Source organism: Mauremys reevesii, linkage group 3 (assembly GCF_016161935.1).
Source record: "Mauremys reevesii isolate NIE-2019 linkage group 3, ASM1616193v1, whole genome shotgun sequence".
In the NCBI taxonomy this organism is placed as follows: Eukaryota; Metazoa; Chordata; order Testudines; family Geoemydidae; genus Mauremys; species Mauremys reevesii.
Window position 1 is genome coordinate 78,047,938 of NC_052625.1, and position 18,725 is coordinate 78,066,662.

An 18,725-nucleotide genomic window follows, 5' to 3' on the forward strand; every position below is an offset into this window, starting at 1 on the left:
TGAAATGTAGTGTTGATCTGTAGTGAAAGCTTGCAAATATATTCATTTAAACTAGTAGTATGCTAGAAAATTGCTTTTGTTTCAAATTCCACATTATTTAGCTAATCCCAACCTTGAAGGGTTAACTGTTTGTATGATGCCTAGCACAGTGGGGCCTTGAACTTGACTGAAACCTTTGGACACTACTGTAATACAAATAACTCTGCTCATGTTGCCCTCTACTGACTGCAGTCAAGAATTAAGCCATAAAAAAAGGAAGAAGAGGAGAGAGTTGGGAAGAGTTTGGGGAGATACCTTCGTCAGACAGTCATTAGTCTGACCTTTGTCTAGCTATACTGAAAGAAGGACAGGAGACGCTTGATATGGTTTTAATCATGCCACAACTTTATTATTAGATATCTGGGACTACCCAGCAGATAAACATGTACAGTGCAGGTATCCTCATGTTCTTTCGATATCTACTCAAGGCAGTTCTGCCAGCCCCCTTCTTTCTATCCAGGTTCCCCACCAACCCATTGCTGGGACCTCGAAGAAGGGCTAAGGTGGGCTATAAGAAAAGGGGGGTTGGCTCCCTGCCAGACCAGTCATAGGAGCCCCAAGTCTCCCCATTCCGCTCCTTTAACCAGCACTTCTTCCCTTTTAAGTCCTTTACCAAGCCATTTAGCCAGTCACTATACACTTCTCTTTTTCCCTCCCCGCCCCGCCCCTGGAATACCTGCACTGAACATCTGCCCCACACTTACATAATGATTTGCAAGATATAGCCTAACTCCCTTCACTCACCGTAACAAAGCCCCCTAAAAAGGAGTGGCTTCACCTGCTTTTGGAAAAAGAGGCTTCTCGTGCCCAGATTTGCCCCTTTTCAACCACTCAGCCGTTCCAGGGGATGAATCAGCATCACCATGCTGACCCACTCCCCCTTTTGAAGCAGAATTTGAGCCTCTCCCACCCCCCTGTAAAGCACTGTTCCTTCTCACTCAGCAAGCTGGACAACACCTCTTTCCCCCGTGCGCTTAAAGGTGAGGGGTGGTCATTTTCCCCCTGCAGGTAGCCTGTAATGATACTTATACACGCCTATGGTTTATAGGCAATTCGATATAGTAATAGCACATTTTCCTCTTTGTTTTCAGATCCACAGAAGATTGCCTTGTGCTTATATGCTGTGGATTGTATGACCTCTTGCGTGGCATTCTTTTAATCCTGCCAGATATCATGCTAGAAGATGTGATAGACAAACTTATTCAGCCTGACACTCTTATCGTTCTTGTGAACCATCCATCTCCTCTCATACAACAAGGAGTCATTAAAGTAGGAGTATATACAGTCTAAATGTTTGCAACTTAGATAAGCATATAAACTAGCTCACTTGAATATATGCAAAGTTTGATCTAAGATGTTCTTTATATGCAGATTGTTAGCAAAAATAAGATTGACTTCTTTATTATATTCCCCTAGTTTTATCCCCACAAAGCCTTTTTAAAACTGAGTTGATTATATCTAGATGTTTGAGAATTTCTTCATAAAAAGTATCTTTTCAATTGATAGTTAAACTATAGAATTTATATAAATTAGAGATAACAGAAGAAATCAAATCCTATGATGGAAGCAAATAGCACATAAAAATGGTAGTAACATGGTAGAAAAATAAATGACCATCCTTCAGTACGGGTAGTGCATCATACAAAAATTATTTCCTCCAGTGTTTGCTTAGTCCTGAAATCCTTCCTCGAGATCGTTCCCATTGCAGTGTGACTTTTGCCTAGGTATTAACTTAAACTGACTGTGGGTTTTATCTTGATTTTTGGCAGCGTGGTTTTCTCCCTCTTATGAAGAGGGAAAACAGTTTGCAATGGAGAATTTTGCTCTTGAGGCAGGGCCTACGGAGTAGCTTTGGCTTGTAGTTTGAAGAGGAACTTCAAAGGTTTAGTTAAGAAGATGGATGGATAGATAAATACAAAGTAAAACTATTTAAGTCACCAATCAGTAACAATTTAGCTAAAATGTAAAATTTTTAATATTATAAACTTTTTTGTTCCATTTTTCATATAAATAAATCTATATTGATCATGACCTATGAGGGAAGACTGAAACAATTGAGTTTGTTTAGTCTGGAAAAGAGAAGAATGAGAGGGGACATAACAGTTTCAAGTACATAAAAGGTTGTTGCAAGGAGGAGAAAGAAGAATTATTGTTCTTAACCTCTGAGGATAGGACAAGAAACAATGGGCTTAAATTGCAGCAAAGGAGGTTTAGGTTGGACATGAGGAAAAACTTCCTAACTGTCAAGGTGGTAAAGCACTGGAATAAATTGCCTAGGAAGGTTATGGAATCTCCATCATTGGAGATTTTTAAGAGGAGGTTAGACAGACAGACACCTGTCAGGGATGGTCTAGATAATACTTAGTTCTGCCATGAGTGCAAGGGACTGGACTAGATGACCTCTGGAGGTCCCTTCCACTCCTATGATTCATTGAGGTCAATGGAAAGTGCAAACACAATCAAAGGAAAGAATTTGTCACTTAATTTGGAATCTGAAAATGTTTAAATCTTTTTAACTCTTCCTTTCTGAATGGAACATGTTGCAAACAAGAATATTTAAACTTCCAAGGAAATGATGCATAAAAATATTTAATCTTGAATCAAAATTGTGCATTTCTTTCTAGTTGTTGGATGCATATTTCAACAGAGCAACCAGGGAACAAAAGGAAAAATTCTTAAAGAATCGTGGCTTCTCCTTGTTAGCCAACCAGTTATATCTTCATCAAGGAACTCAGGAACTTGTGGAGTGCTTTTTGGAAATGCTCTTTGGTCGATCTGTTGGTCTTGATGAAGAGTAAGTATTGCTTTTCTTCAGCATTCAGAAGATGCACTGTTTTAGTTCAAGCAACGATATTGAGTTGTCTGCTCATGGCAAGGATATAATTCCATTTAAGTCCCACCATATTTTCAACAGCAGACAGCCTTATAAACAGTTCCTCACCAAAAATGCTTCTGATTGCAAGTTTATTGGAACTCTAAAAACTCAGTTTATCTCAGTTTTCCCTTAATTACCAGAACATGGTGCACCTTCACTTGGCCTTTCATGAGAGGGAGCCCCATATCTTCAATATTGAAGCCTCTCTACATTCTTTGAATTTACGATAGTCTGTTTAGCCCTTGCCATTCTCCAGTCAGAGCCCATATGAAACTCTGGGCAATATTAACAACTCAAACTCCACCTTAGACCCCGCCTACCAAATTGTGACAACTAGCTAGAAAAAAAATTCTATGCCAACTGCTACCCTAATCTGCATCTGAATCAAAATCTCTAGACTTTCTTTAGTGTCATCTCCACAAATGGTACTACATCAGGGATCGGCATCCTTTGGCACGCGGCCCGTCAGGGTAAGCCTGCTGGTGAGCCGGGTCGGTTTGTTTACCTGCTGCATCCTCAGGTTCGGCCAGTCTCAGCTCCCACTGGCTGCAGTTCGCCGCTCCAGGCCAATGGGGGCTGTGGGAAGCAGTGTGGGAGCTGCGATTGGCTGAACCTGCGGGCACGGTGGGTAAACAAACTGGCCCGGCCTGCTAGGGGGCTAAAAGTTGCCAGTCCTTGTACTACATCCTTGTACCACAAAGAGGAGGAATCCCACAGAAGCACTGCAGAAAGAGAGAATCTCACTTTAAGCAGGCCGTTCTGCCAAAGCGGTGGGAAGTAATTTTTCTCTGAATATATGGCTAGTCAGACCCTTCTGTTTAACACTGCAGAGATCTAATGATACAGAATGGAGAGTCAACATCCAGGTATAGCCAAAGGCCTACAATCTTCCCAATCAGGAAAAAGCTCTTGCTTCAATTGCCTACTATAGTGCAAGATCAGTACTCTCAGATTATTTCTTACATATACCAGAAGTTAACCACTTATGCTAATAGGAAGCTTTGAACCTGTCAGATGTCATACCAGCCCCAAGAAGGAAAGCAGACATCTCCTCAGAAAGGACTGAGGTGGATGGGGATGAGACTTAGCCTTTTAGGAATCCTCTATGATGCTTACTTCAGAATATATTAGTGATGGTGTGGTACAATGATATATTTGTAATGGTAATTTAATTTCCTTTTCCATTATGTGATAGAAAGTCCTAATGTAAGGACTGTAGTTCAGTTTATGGCTTCTGGAGTTGAAATGAACAAGAGGTATTCATCCTTGATATAATTTGTTTCAGCAGTAATGAATACAGTATATCAAAGCCTCCTCTTGGTCAGTGGATTATTTTATTACAGCAAACCCATACCTCATTTCATGACAGTGGCACTGCAAGTTGCAATATTTTATTATGAGAAATAGAATGAGTCATAAGAGAACTTTTATGCCACTGACTTTTAGGAAAAGCTGAAAGTCAGATTTTTCTGTTTATGAAATGTGTAGTGTAAACCTATTTGTAGTAGCTAAACTTCATTAATATCTCTTTTAGGGGTCTCATTTCCCTGTAAGCCTTCCAAGCATTTTCTGTAATTCTTATTACCATTAACAGATTAGATAAGCATTGCCATTGACAGGAAATGAAATGCCATGGAAATCACTCCCATCCCTTGGCCAGTACATAACAGTTAACATAGAGACTCCCTAGTATTCATAATCTTTTCAATAATTCAAAATTCAGTTGTGCATACTGTGATGATGATTTTAAGGACAGATGATGGATTCCTATTTGTTTCTATTTTAATAGATTTGACATGGAAGATGTAAAAAATGCTGGACTTTTTCAAAAATGGTGTGTCATTCCTGTTCTGGGACTTATAGAGAATTCTCTCTATGACAACATACTGCTGCATAATTCCTTCTGCCTTCTGCTACAAATCATAAATTCCTGCTCTAAAATGGCAGACATGCTGCTTGATAATGGTTTGCTGTATGTGCTGTGTAATACTTTAGCAGCCCTTAATGGTCTAGAAACAAAGTAAGTGTTGCATTACTTGAATATTTCAGATTCACTCTAAAAACAATTTACAAGTTCACACTAAATTATTTTAAGCATGATTTTATTTATATATAATATGCTTCTAATTATTTTTCAATGGGGTATGATTTGAAATGAAAATCAGGCCCAGTGTATTTAATACCTTGCTTCACTTATGCTTAAGAGACACTTCTTTTTGATAGCCCTGTGTGTGCTCTTTCCTTCTCCAAAAACAAACAGACAAAAAAAAGTCTCTCATACTTTTGTGTGTTTGTAGGTCTAATTTAGGAAACTCTTGTAAAATCTCATTGGTCCATTTGAGAACTTGTTAAAGCAAGGAATGTAGGTTTTTCATTAGTTACCACATTTTTCAAGCGCTTCTTTTGAAAACTTATCTAGCAAAAAGTATTTTTGTCCAGTTACCATGGCAATGACTTATTAATTTGGGGGGAGGGAGCAAGTGCTTAAATTCCATTGACTGATGGGATTTAGGCATGTGCCTAAGTGCCTTGTTGAATAGGGGTGGCATTATTCACACGGTTTAAATTTAACAATGTGCTTAATTTCTTTAGCAGGCCATAATGTGCAGATTTTATGGACTCTTTTATGACATTAGCTGAGATATAATTAATAGTAGAGAACTGACTTTTTGTACAGAATTCTAGTACAAAGCATCTATTATTACAGCTCTAAATCACTCTTGTTTTTTCAGATAACTTGGTCATACATTTTTGTAATAAACATTTCGCAGTCTTAAATTCAGTTGAAGAAATTAGATATTGTACTTTAATTTGTACCCACAGCAGTCGTCTCCTGGTGAGCCATAGTTGTACATTGGATCAATGGATAGTGCTATGTTTAGTCTTAAAGTAAATTTAGACTTAAAATCTGTCTCATTCATCATGGCACTTCTTAAAACCTCGTTAATTTTCACTGTGTATTTGTCTAACATTTCCATTGTGCAATTCATCTGTAAATGGTAGCTAACAAATTTGTTGGATTAGGTGAGTTAAATAGCTAATCTACCTTCCAGTAAAATAAATGTACAAGTTGTGGTAGTGTCTGAGAGGTTTTGGTAGTGTTTGTATTTGAAAATTCTCTATTTTGAAATGAACCAATGTTAGAAGATTTAAAAATGGGACAGTTTGAATGCAAAACTGGAAGGCAGAAAAACGTTCAAGAATCCTCCTGGCCTCTTTTTTTTTCTCCATATTGGATCTGACTTCTTGTAGGGAGGACAAGGAATTTGGCTTGGCTAGCTGCTCTCAGGCTCATCCCGTTCCTTGCCCAGCTGGCTGTTATGTCTGCTATGCCGTGCATAGGCAAGGAGCCAGATGAGTTTACAGCAGAGAAGAGTCCTAGCTTCTGGGAGGTAGTGGTTACTATTGGCAAGGAGGAGGGTGCTAAAGGCATACCTTTCAATTTACCAGGGCTCAACTGTTGGATGCAGTTTGTAACAAAGACCAAAAATAAGGGACACAACAAAATTATTCTTATAGGAAATAAAAATTTGTTTAATTTCTTTAGTATAAAGAACTTGTAGTCATAGTTCTTTCATTTTGATGTAAATGATGATCAGCAATTAAACTAAGGGGAGGGTCATTAAATTTGTGTAGAACTTAAGAAACTTTGAGACTTAAATGAGCAATGTCAGAGATAGGACTAAAGAACTGAAAGTCAGGTATTTTCCTTGTCTTAGGCCATGATTCCCAGGTTGAGAAACCCAGATGTAAGTCACACTATACTATGCAAATAAACATCAATCATGGACAAGAAGCAATAGCATTCTACTAAAAATGTGACCGGTGGCTGACCTGCAGGAGCAACTAGACTGGGGAAGCGATGCAGTTTACATAAGAATAGTCTGCTACTCCCATCCAAAGAATAGCTGCACTGTTCACAATCTAATAATGCACTAAGTTTACTCAAAAAAGCTGATATGTTTAAACATATTTTACATACTTCCTTTTTGAAATCTAAACAGAGGAGAAAGTAAAACTGTTTGCTCATGTGTTCAGTTACTATGGCGCAGAACAAATATTCAAAATTTTGAATGTTCAGTATAACACTAATTTATGGTTGCAGAACTGGAGAGAATGGTAGTGTTTAAAGTTCAGTGATTTGATAACTTTAAATGAAGAACAAATCTGAATTATAATGTAAAAGTCATTTGCTTTCAAGACTATTATATGGAACTTCATTCTTAACACTGGAATCTCTTCTGGAGATTTTTGGGTGTCCACTTTCTCTGAACTAAAACATAGCTAATGTTGCCTTTATGTGTCAGTTTGTTTCCCTGTCTTCAACAGTATCAGATTAAGTGTGGCAGTGTTTGGATTTTGTAACATTATCTGTAAATTACTTTTCCTTCTATTAACCATACCAAGTACTGTGTTTAATTTTTTGTATTCATATGAAACAATCAGAATTAAAATGGCACTATTTGTAGTAATTATATCTGACTTTGTTTACAGCATTCCTTTGAATGACTACAAGCTGCTTGTGTGTGATATACAACAATTGCTAGTAGCAGTCACAATTCATGCCTGCAGTTCCTCAGGTTCTCAGTATTTTCGTGTTATTGAGGACCTCATTGTACTACTGGGACATCTTCAAAATAATAAAAATGAGAAGACACGAAGTAAGTCATAAGCTTTCACTTCCACAGGATTTGAAAATGTAACCACTAACTTTCTCATAGATTTCAGAGGATATTCCTATCACAAAATGGGTTAATTGTTAGAGTGGATGGGGGTACCTGGTTGTGTACCTTATTTTCCTGTAAATGACCCTCGTACAATAATGGCTTAATTACAGTCCTAATCTGTGGTTTATAAACATGTACCAGTAACTGGAGTTCTGCCTGGGCATCTGAGGTAAAAGGCCTAGAATGGAATATTTGGAGTATTATGAAAATAGTGACAATATTCAAAGATTCTATATAAGTTATTTCCATTTATAACTTTTAATAAATAAAATTATGAAGACATTAAAATTTGGTGGCTGTTTTTCCCAAAGGGAGGAGAGGAGTCTTTGCTTTGTAATTGGTACTGTGACGTGCATCTATTATTGGGGTGGCTTTGCAGTGACTTTCTCGGAAGTGTGTAGTTTTGAAATTTAAAAATATCTTGCCCTTTTTAATTTCCATCAACGTCTCGAAAAAAAGCTTGTCACCTCTTTTTGAAACCAGTGTTAAAATGTGTTTTCAAAAGTTTTATAATATGTGAAATTCTATTATTTTGGTGTTATAGAAATATATGTAAAGGATAAAATGAAAATAAGAAACATGCTAACATTTCAGAAACTTATTTATGTAAACTACCTTGAGGAAAATGTCATGTGCTCATTGTTGCCTCTCATTTGTAGACATGGCAATTGCTCTGCAATTCAGAGTTCTTCAGGCAGCTATTGAATTAATAAAAGCTACAGCAAACCAAGACTCTCAGGATCTGGCTAACTCTTTACGTTTACCTGCTACCCATCATCACGCAATGTTTCAAAAACGTAAAAGCATTGCTGGTGAGTGATTAAATTTTAATAGTATGTTGTGTTTAGAGAATTTTAAAGCTTCTCCTGCCCTCGTTATGTGATGGAGCCAGTCATATTTTTCTACACTGGCACTCAATGAGACGGAGGTTGTAAAAGTGTGTATCTGTGTGCTTGTGTTGATGAGTTCCCTGCAACTTTACTTTTGGTACTACATGACCATTTCACCAATCAATATACTACTATATTTGGGAAACAAAAGTCTAGTGCAAATAGGGTGACCGGATGTCCCAATTTTATAGGGACAGTCCCGATTTTGGGGTCTTTTTCTTATATGGGCTCTTATTACCCCCAACCTCCATTCTGATTTTTCACATTTGCTGTCTGATCACCCTAAGTGCAAATCCACCTTTGGAAAAAATGATGATCTAAGTTTTCTATGTTGTATGTCAGGTGAACAGAAGTGTAACTTTAGTACAAATTTTGCATTCAGTAGGTGTGCAGAATAAGTGTTGCTTATAGGTTGGAAGAAGGGAATGCAGCAATACTTTCTCCTTCACTTAACACTGTGCCATCCCTGAAGACTCCAGAGCCAAATTCAACTTGGATTTGAAATAATGAGTTAACAAACATACATATATAACCCTGCCCCCCACATACACACCTTGCATTAAAATAACATTAAGATTACAAAGTCACACAGTGAAGTTTAGAAAATGGCAGAATTAAGGCTGCCTATATAACTTGTCCTCCTTGCATTTTGATGGTCTTTAATACATGATCACATACTACTTTTCCCCACAAGGTTATGTGATCATATAATTAAAGACTGCATCATAATGCATATGCAAAAAGGCAACTTTAATTCTGGCATTTCCTAACTTGAGCATGTGCCTTTGCAACCTTACATTCTTTTTCATACAGGTATTTGTATATAATTTCCTAATCTTCAAACAAACCCTGAAAAGCAATTGTCATGTAGTATCATATGGAGCCCCCGACTTAGGTCATGAACAGGGTTCTGATCTTTAAATCCACAGTCTACAACTTAAGCTAACAGAGTAACTGATAGAGGATGAGAATTCCCTACTGCTATGTGGACCAGCTACTAGAGGGGGATGATAAATTAGGGCAGATTTTTAAGTTTCAAGTTCCTGATCCAAAGCATGTAGGTGGTAGAGCTTCTGAAAGAGTGTATGTTTTTTAACATTAAAAAAATGTTTTAAGAATGAGATTAAGTAAAACTAACTGAACTATTTTAACTGAAACTTTCACACACAAAAAATCCACTTGAGGTAGACACCTGGCATGCATAATTTCAGTTTGAACCATTAGTTTCATAAGCAAATAAATGCTGTAATGGAAAGTGTTATGCAACCTTAACTCTAGGTAGCACTACCAGTTCAGACTATAATACTTTGTGAATCATTTTTGTGAAGCGCTTTTGGATTCTTTGACTGAAAGGTGCTCTGTGAATCTAGGTCATTATATTCAGCTGCATTTAAGATTTCACTGAAGACTATTAAATAAAAAACTGATGTGTGTTCTGTTAATTGTTTAAAACCAAGGTTCCATTGCAGTGAAAGATTCCATTATTCCTCGTCTACCAAAACAACACTTCTATTCCTACAGTCAACTTCTGATGCCCCCCTCCTTCAGTCTGTTATATCAGGAGCTGCCCCTCCAGTCCCTCACTGGATTCACTTCATATATGTTCCCTACAGAAGCAGGTGCAGTAGTGGTGGTCATGCCTACCAATTCATTCTGCAAAAACATTTCTCAGGAAATGTTTTGCAGGATTAGATATGAAATAGATGCATCTATCAAAATAACTTCTGATAGATCAATATGAAATGTGTTTACCTTTCAGAGCTGTTAACCTCACATTGCTTAAAACCTACATTCTATAAGCATGCTAGTATAAGAACAATTAACTTTTCAATAACAGCAGTGATGTGGTAACATTATAAAAGTAGGGAAGTGAAACAGTGACCAGAAGCTGTTTTGTACAGTGAATATTTCTGAGAAATTATATCATTTTGAAAACTCTAAAGAAAATAGATAATGTGCTATAGTTTTAAGATGAGTTCTTCATCAAATCTCTAAAGACTTTAATGCTCTGTAATTACATTAATTTTATATACATTTCTTTTTCAAGTGGAAAAACTGTCACACTTTTACTAATTTAAAGAAGAACCTGGACATTCCTTGTTCGTTTTTAAAGAAATATATTTCAAATATTTTCCCTCATAACCACAACCAATTTCCTTTCCTAGATGAGTTATTGGTGCATGCAATTAATTTACGATTGTGATATTTAATCTATTCATGAGGATGATATTGATATATTTTTCTATACTTAAAGATTCCAGGAAATTTTCTCTTGCTCAGTCTGACACACTGGTGATGAAAATGCGTTTAGTAGCAAGTGATGAACTTAACATGATGATGCAGCGGAGAATGAGCCAAGAGAATCCTATTCGAGCCACTGAGAATGAGTTTATACAGAGGTTACAGAGACTCACTGTTCTAGCAGTTAACAGGTTCATTTATCAAGGTAGGAACAGGGGGAAAAATATATGGTAACTATGCTTATAATGACCTCCCCACACATTAAGTGGTGGGGGCTGTTGTCTTGCTTGTTGGAAAAGGAGTGCGCCCTTTTAAGGACTAGAAAGTCAGGGAGAGACTTTCTACTGCACTGCAGACCATGTCAGTGTGGGGATGCTGACTATTCCCTCCCCCAGGTGACCAGCAGAGAGGGCAGGGACTATATAGGTCCTTGCTGATGCAGGAAAAGCCTTCTTTTACCTGGATCAGGTGGAGCAGTACCCCACCCTCCGCCCACAGAAGTAGTGAAATACCGGGTTTTGTCAGGATCCGCTGCACTAGTTGCTACTTTCTTGGGGGTCTGGGAAGGAATTTTCCCTTCGCTGCCAGATTGGCCAAGGCAAAGCGGATTTTTTTGCCTTCCCCGCAGTGGATTTTGGGGGGAGGAGGGGGAGCTTAGTTGGGATGAACATGAAATGGGAGTTAGGCTATAATGTGGCAACTTATTATGTAACATGCAGTGGATGTCCAGTGTAGGTATTCCATAGGGAAGGGATACAGTGATCAGATAAAATGGATTGGTAAAGGATTTAAAGGGGTATCCTTCAAAGGAGTGGAAATGCAGGAAAGGGGATTTTGGGCTCCTATGTCTGGTATGGCATGAAGCCAATCCCCCTCTCCTTTATAGCTCCCTCCATTTGAGGGAGGCAGGAATTTTGAGGTCCCAGCAGTGCATTGGCTGGGGGCTGGGATGGTTAAGCAGGAAGGCAGATGGAAGGCTCCCCCCATAAGTATATATATAAATGATTAAGCAACTTACCTGCACTGTGCACTTGTATCTGCCAGGTCCTCCCAGGCATATAAGAATAAAGTTGTTGCCTAATTAAACTACATCCAGTATCTCCTGTTGTCCTTCCAGCATAGCCGGGCAAAGGGTTGTTTTATATTTATTGTTGCCTGACAGGCTAATGTTTTTTCTTATATTAAAAATGTATTCATGTTTTTAATGTGTTGTGGGTATGAAGAGAGTGGAGTGTATTTGGTGTTCTGACTCTCAAAATTTGGATTCATGTTTTTTTATTTATTTTTTTTTATTTTAAAATTTATCCTCACTACTTGTGCTTAGTCTCAGCTTCTTGTCTTAAATACTTGACAGATTGGATCTAATTTTTATTTCACTGAACTGGACCAGTTCATGTGAGAAATATCTAATTCTAATTAATTCTAAGGCAAGGGGGAGCTTTTCTAGTTTGCCTCTCACCTTTGAGATTATTAGGTAATGATTATTAGGTAATGAGATTATTAGGAGATTATTAGAAATGTAGGTCAAATTTAGAACTCTTCTATAATAATGCATACCTGACAATATTTGCAACTTTTTATAAAAATTAGGCAAGTTATTTTTAAATTTCACAGGCCTATTGAGGGGAGGGATAGCTCAGTGGTTTGAGCATTGGCCTGCTAAACCCAGGGTTGTGAGCTCAATCCTTGAGGGGGCCATTTAGGAATTGGGACAAAAATCTGTCTGGGGATTGGTCCTGCTTTGAGCAGGGGGTTGGATTAGATGACCTCCTGAGGTCCCTTCCAACTCTGATATTCTATGATTCTATTGCACATATCTCACCCACTCCACTTCATGCATTTGTTCCACCATCCACTTTCATTCAATTTGTAGTCTTTACATACAGACTTTCACTCCACACCTACTCCTTTTCCAATTCTAGAACTGTAGGCCTATACATTTCCTTTGCATACATCTAGCTACTCATTCTCCACATCCATCTTCCCAATGCCTCATCCATCCATTCCATATGCACCCATACCTGCCAACTCTGAGGTTTTCCCTGTAGATTATGGGTCTGTGGAAATTCTGTATGATTGTCCTTTCCTATTTCCCTATGTCCCTACAGCCATGTGCTGCCCCCAATTTACCTCACATTCCAGGTCTTGACTCCCCCACCTTCTCATAAGAGTCTTTTGGGGGGCAGAGGGTCTCCCCCACTTCAACTCCTGCTGGTTTCAGAGGGTGGAAGGTTTGCCAAGCAGGGCCTGTGATGCTTTTTAGGGCAGCCATGTCTGTGAGTCACCTTGTTACCAGCTGCCTCCAATTTGAGGAACTCTTGCTTGTGCTAGCAGAGCATTAGCCTCTTAACACAACCAGCCTGTCAGCCACTCAGGCATTGTCTTCTGAACTATACCAGCCCTGTTTTTTGCCTTGCTGGATGACAACAAATGTACCTCAGCCCTGAGTCCTTTCTGTGGTATCCAGCCCTTGATCACTGGATACCCACAAATCTCAGATCCTCTGTTTCCAAAGGAACAGTGTACCACAGTTCACCAGTTTTATCTTAGACCACTGCTCTTGTATTACACACAGCACTTGAGTTCAATTATAAAACAAAAGGAAATTTATTAAAGAGGGAAATAGAGATTCAGATAAGAAATAGTGTGAGAGATCTTACAACTTCGGTTTAGATATAACCATTTGTTTCACAGGCGTTCTAAAACTTAAATTTAATTAACTGCAGGTTATCCTCCTGTCCTGAGAAGTTTCTCACCCAGTGTTTTCAACCAAGCCTGGTTGAGATCCCTTTTTCATGAAGCAAACTTGCTGTCAATTTACTTCCTTGGTGAAGGATGCCTGTCTCTCTTTGTACCACTGAATATACCAGATCAGACCTCTGGTGTTCACGTCAAGATATGGTCCCCCTCTTGCCATTTGCCTCTTCCTGTTAGTTTGTTCTGACGTCTCTGCCAGCTTTTCATTAGATTTTTAAGGCAAATACTAATGGACTCCTATTGTATGACATACAATACACCAAGTGTTCTCTCTTCTTCCCCCCCTCCCCCACTCCCCTCAAGATAAGTGTCTCGCATCCCCTGTCTGGAGGAGTTGGTCTCAAGAGACACTGTCTTTGAGTGACCTCTTTTTAACTACAGACCTTGGCATCCAGAGGTTCTTGGGGACACAGGACCACATGCCCCCAATCCACAGAGTACTGGGATTTTCAGGGGAAGTGACACAGCTTTGTTCTCACCTGCCAGGACCTGGCCTATTAGCAGATTGGGCTGTACTGTCTTCTGTGGTGCATAAAATTGCATGCAAAAATACTAGGATAAAGCATATTTAAGGAAACTTTTATATTCAACAGAAATCTAGTGTGTGTGGCTTCAGTGTCCATATGGCTTGTCAGAACCGTTCCATTTACTAAAGTTAGTCAATCACCTTTGTTTGCCCCCATTTCTGTGAATTGGTTGAATTTTTAATGAGAATCGTGTTCTTTAGGGGCCACTTTTGTTGTTTGTGGGACCTGAAATGTATGCGAGTTCTGCATGTGGAATAGTTGCAGAATGGAGTCTTTAAATGATTAACTCTAATTTTTAATTTGGTTTAACCAGTGCCTAGATTAACTGTTTATATATTCACAGTGTAATACAGTGGATAAATGACTAGTACTACTTTATAGTACACTAGGATTAAGTTAGCATGGCCCGAGATGCCATTGATCTGTTTGTGCTTCTTAACATTTAAGAACCTACTGAAGATTGTTTTGATGTATTGGGTACACCAGAGACCACAATTCAGTGCAGACTTTCAACAGCCCAGCTGGAAGCCTCTGAAGAGGAGGACCAACGAGAACTTCCTAGTAATACAAATTCTTTTCTGAAAGAAATGTTCAAAATGATGGTTGAAGGAATCAAAGTATCTATTGTAAGTAACTAGACAGTTTATCTGTGTTAGCTCCTATTGCTTAAGGAGCCCCCACTGGGGCAAATGCTGTGTCTCTGTAGGACTGTTCCTTTTTGTAAATGTTGCGTTTTTGTTGCATCTCGACATGTATCTCAGGTATTATAACACAACTGCACTTGGCCATTGCATAAAAGAAAGTATCCTGATATTGGATAAGTTTTGATCTTTGCATAAATTGGTGCTCATTTAAAAACAAAAATACAAAGATTTTTTTAAGTGGAAAAAACGTTTTAGAATCAGTTTGGTGGGGGGGAGGGTCTGTCAGTACTTCTGAGGCCTGTCATAGCTGAGCTCCCATCCTTCAGATTTGAGCAAGGCCATAGAAGATGTGTAGCAAGGGGAGTTCCAAGATATGGAGATTTGGATTTGGGGTGAGAGTAGCTTTTGTCCACATGGAAAACTTAAAGCATTTGGTTTTGTATCTAAAAAAGAAATTATATATATTTTTAAAAAAAGGATGTGACCAAAAACTGTTTCCCTGAATGCTGCTGTTGGTTCACTGTACTCTTATGTTCCCAAGGTGAGCTTGCAATGGATTTAATAAAAATTTGACTTGTTATTTTCTGTTCCTTTATGACTTAAGGAAGACCTGAAAGAGATTAACTCTTTTAACCTTGGAACTATCAGGAATGCCATGTCTGGTCTCAGACTTTTTTGCTTGAGTATCGTTTGGAGGTCTCAGGAATGTTTGTTGTGAGCTCTGATATCAAACTGTCAATTAAGGTGTTAATCTTTAGCAAAGGCTTCCTTCATGAAAAATTGCAACTAGTGCTTGATTATAGTTAGTGATTAAAGTTAACAAAAATGAGGGTTTTTTAAAACAATTTGATTAAAAATCCTGTCCCTCAGAGTTGGTCAACTTTCACTCTTGGCTGTTGTGACACCATTGTTCTGTTAATTCAACATCCTAGTCTTCTAGCCTAAACCAGAACTGAATTTCTAATGTCAGGGAAAAAACAGAAAAATAAACACCTTCAAGTCATCTTTATATATCAAAACCCTTTTTTCCCTTTGTAAGGTCATCTTTAAACGTCTGAACCAGTAAATAATTATTTGTAAATGTGCTTCCTCAATAAGATTTTTCTACCAGATTTACTCTATCCTTTCCTGTTCCAGTTTTCTTTGCAAGCTTACTTTGTATGTTCTATGCAAAGTTCTGATCAGAGAAACCCTGTTTACTGGGATGGGGAAAACAAATCTCTTCTTGCTTTAGGCTACAAGCAGAATCAGCACTCCTAGGCAACAGTGGAGGAGAATCCTCTGGTCCTGTAAGGATACATTCCGTATGCAGCTTGGAAGACTCCTCGTGCATATTTTGTCTCCAGCACAACCATTGCAAGAAAGAAAGAAAGCTTTGGAGATTGTATGTGAAACAAACCACCAGGAGATTATGCGAGATTGTCTCAGCGTACCTCTGCAAGTAAGCACTGCTATATTTTTAAGCATAAAAACTTTGAAGCCCTTGCACATGAACATCCTGGTTTAAATTTAAAAAATATTTGCAGGAGTGTAGATCAGGAGAGGAAAAATCCAGAATAGCTCAAGAATCACGAGCATTAGTAGAGAAAACTTGTCCTAGTGTACCTGAAAAGATAATAGATAAAAATATATACATTTATATAGCAAGTTCTTCATGTTCTACTGGCAAAATGAGAATAACTATACTTTTTTTTGTTCATTTAGCATGGACCTAAATTAGCCCTCTATCTGTATGAGTTAGTGCATGATCATAAGGATGAATTGACCAAAGAAGAACAAGTATCATCAGGAGTATTTATGAATGCATTAAAATTTTGTGGCTATAAATGCATTTCTCCCAGTGCTCCACCAAAACCAGACCTCCTTAATGCCATGAAAGAGGTATGTGAATATTAATGAACATTTCCTAGTGAACCAGAATTCATTAGTTGACCTCCTTATTTGCAATTAATGCTATACTCCTTGAATATGTAGTGTACAGCAACTACTTCACAAAGATGATCACATTTTCTATTAGGCTTGGGAAGCTGGTTGTTTGACCCCTATTTGACAGTGATCAAACAGTGCATAACGAAGGCCCTGATGCAGGTGGCAGCCTGCCGTTGTGATTGCATCATGGTGCTATCTGTTAGCAAGCTTATTCAGATACCTTGATCACTCACTTTATTACATGCTAATGCAACCTGTTGGGGAAAAGGTAAGATAATTGAAAGCTGAGCATCTTGATTGACTGGAACTTTCTAGTACAAATACCAGGCCATCAGTATAAATGTTGATTTACAAAGCATATTAAACAAGTTAAAAGACACAATCCCTGCCTCAAATTGCTTGCAATTTAAACTCACTAGACAAACATACAGAAACTAACTCAAAGGGAGTGAGGGGGAGATAGGAGGGTTCAATGTTTAAACTTCCTCCCCCACAGAGAGAGAAGATGAGTTTCCTTTGTTCTTTTTGTAATTGCTCAGTTTTGAATAATGGTCACATTTAGATGTTAACCTAATATTGCTAAAAAATAATTATTCTTTTATTTTTCAGAACTTCATTGTGCTTTGCAATTTTGAGTTAAAATAACTCAGTTAGGTAACTGGTTTTTTTGTAATTAGGCATAAAAATCTAAGTCTAAGTCTTAGACCATAAACACACTCTTTTTATGTTACTGTTCTACTAAATGAGTGCTTTAAAATATTTGACCATTTTTGACATTATTTGGTAACATTTGACCTATGTTTAACAGGTCAATTTGACCAATTATTTTATTGGTCAAATTCCCAACTCTTCTTTTATATTCAGATTATTTATCAATCGATAAATATAAATAGGTGTTTAAATAAGAGTCTTTAACAGGTCACTAGGTGGTTATGATTATAAGCAACCTATAATATTTTCTAAAAAAGTTTCAGTAATCAGTTTCTATTTAATGTACTCTAGTTCAAAAATCAATAACCATCCTTTCTAGTCAAATAAAAGAGATCATGAAAAATCGAGTAACAAAATGATTAAATATGGAACCTAGAGACACTGAACTGGGTTTCCAACCATCCACGTCATTGATTATACTGGAGGCTATCTTATATTTTTGTGAAAAATCAACAGACTATGATAACTAAAGTGAAAATGCAGTGAACAAATCAGCATGTTCCTTTTCCTTTTTAGAAAAGACTATTCATAACTACATTTCTCTTTAATATAAACATGTTTAAACAAAATTAACTATCCTTTTCAGTTTCAACAAATGATTGTTAGCGCTATTGTAATAGCTTTCTTCTTAGAAATATCATTAAGGACAAGTGGCTCAATTCACAAAAGGACTTAGGTGCCTAACTGCCACTTTAAATCCCAAAATTTTTTAAAAATCACTGGAGCAGGGGGACTGGATCCTGGGTATCCCATCTTCCTAGTGTGTACTCTAACCACCAGCTACAGAGTTAGTCTCATGCTTCCTCGGTCTCTCTAGCTCAAAGATTTTTAATAAATATTTATCCACAGTGGAACAGCTTCAACAGGAGAGATGGAGGGAGCCCCACATCAGAATATCCCATAGTTCAGTGGTTAGGGCAATGACTTGAGAGGTGGCAGTCCCTGTTCAAATACCTTCTCCCCCTGAAGTAGAAGGGAGGAATTGAACCAGGGTTCTCCCATATCCCACATAAGTACTCTAACCACTGCCAAACTCCCTGACAGGGGGAGGTTTAGCGCACACCCCTCCCCTCGCTCAGCATGCTGGCTCTTCTGTGATTCTCACTCTGAGACACCATTCCCCTCAATTCATTGTATAGGGAGCCTAGGCCCCAAACTCAGGCTTTGTGAATTTCATTGATTTTTTTTTCTAGGCATTTAAAAGTAAGACGTGGGGACTTTCGGTGTTGACACACTTAAGTTTCTCTGTGAATCTAACCCTAGCTGTGTTGTGGCAAAGTAGAACATTTGGAGATGTTTAAATATTTTTTTTAACAATATAGAGACACATCCTGTTCTCACTGGAGTCATTTCTAATTTCACCATTGACTTCAGGATGGGTCAGG

The 18,725-nt window shown here is 38.0% G+C and overlaps 1 protein-coding gene across 3 annotated transcripts in view; it reads left to right on the plus strand.

The window, feature by feature from the left end:
* LYST (lysosomal trafficking regulator) overlaps nt 1–18,725 on the plus strand; it is a 159,988-nt gene that overhangs the window by 85,497 nt on the left and 55,766 nt on the right. For all 3 annotated transcript variants that reach the window (XM_039528956.1, XM_039528954.1, XM_039528955.1), the window contains exons 24-32: nt 1,131–1,308; nt 2,664–2,833; nt 4,704–4,934; nt 7,409–7,575; nt 8,301–8,453; nt 10,786–10,977; nt 14,504–14,682; nt 15,935–16,141; nt 16,405–16,581. In XM_039528956.1, the coding sequence (XP_039384890.1) occupies nt 1,131–1,308; nt 2,664–2,833; nt 4,704–4,934; nt 7,409–7,575; nt 8,301–8,453; nt 10,786–10,977; nt 14,504–14,682; nt 15,935–16,141; nt 16,405–16,581 (1,654 nt within the window). The remainder of the gene's footprint in view (nt 1–1,130; nt 1,309–2,663; nt 2,834–4,703; nt 4,935–7,408; nt 7,576–8,300; nt 8,454–10,785; nt 10,978–14,503; nt 14,683–15,934; nt 16,142–16,404; nt 16,582–18,725) is intronic.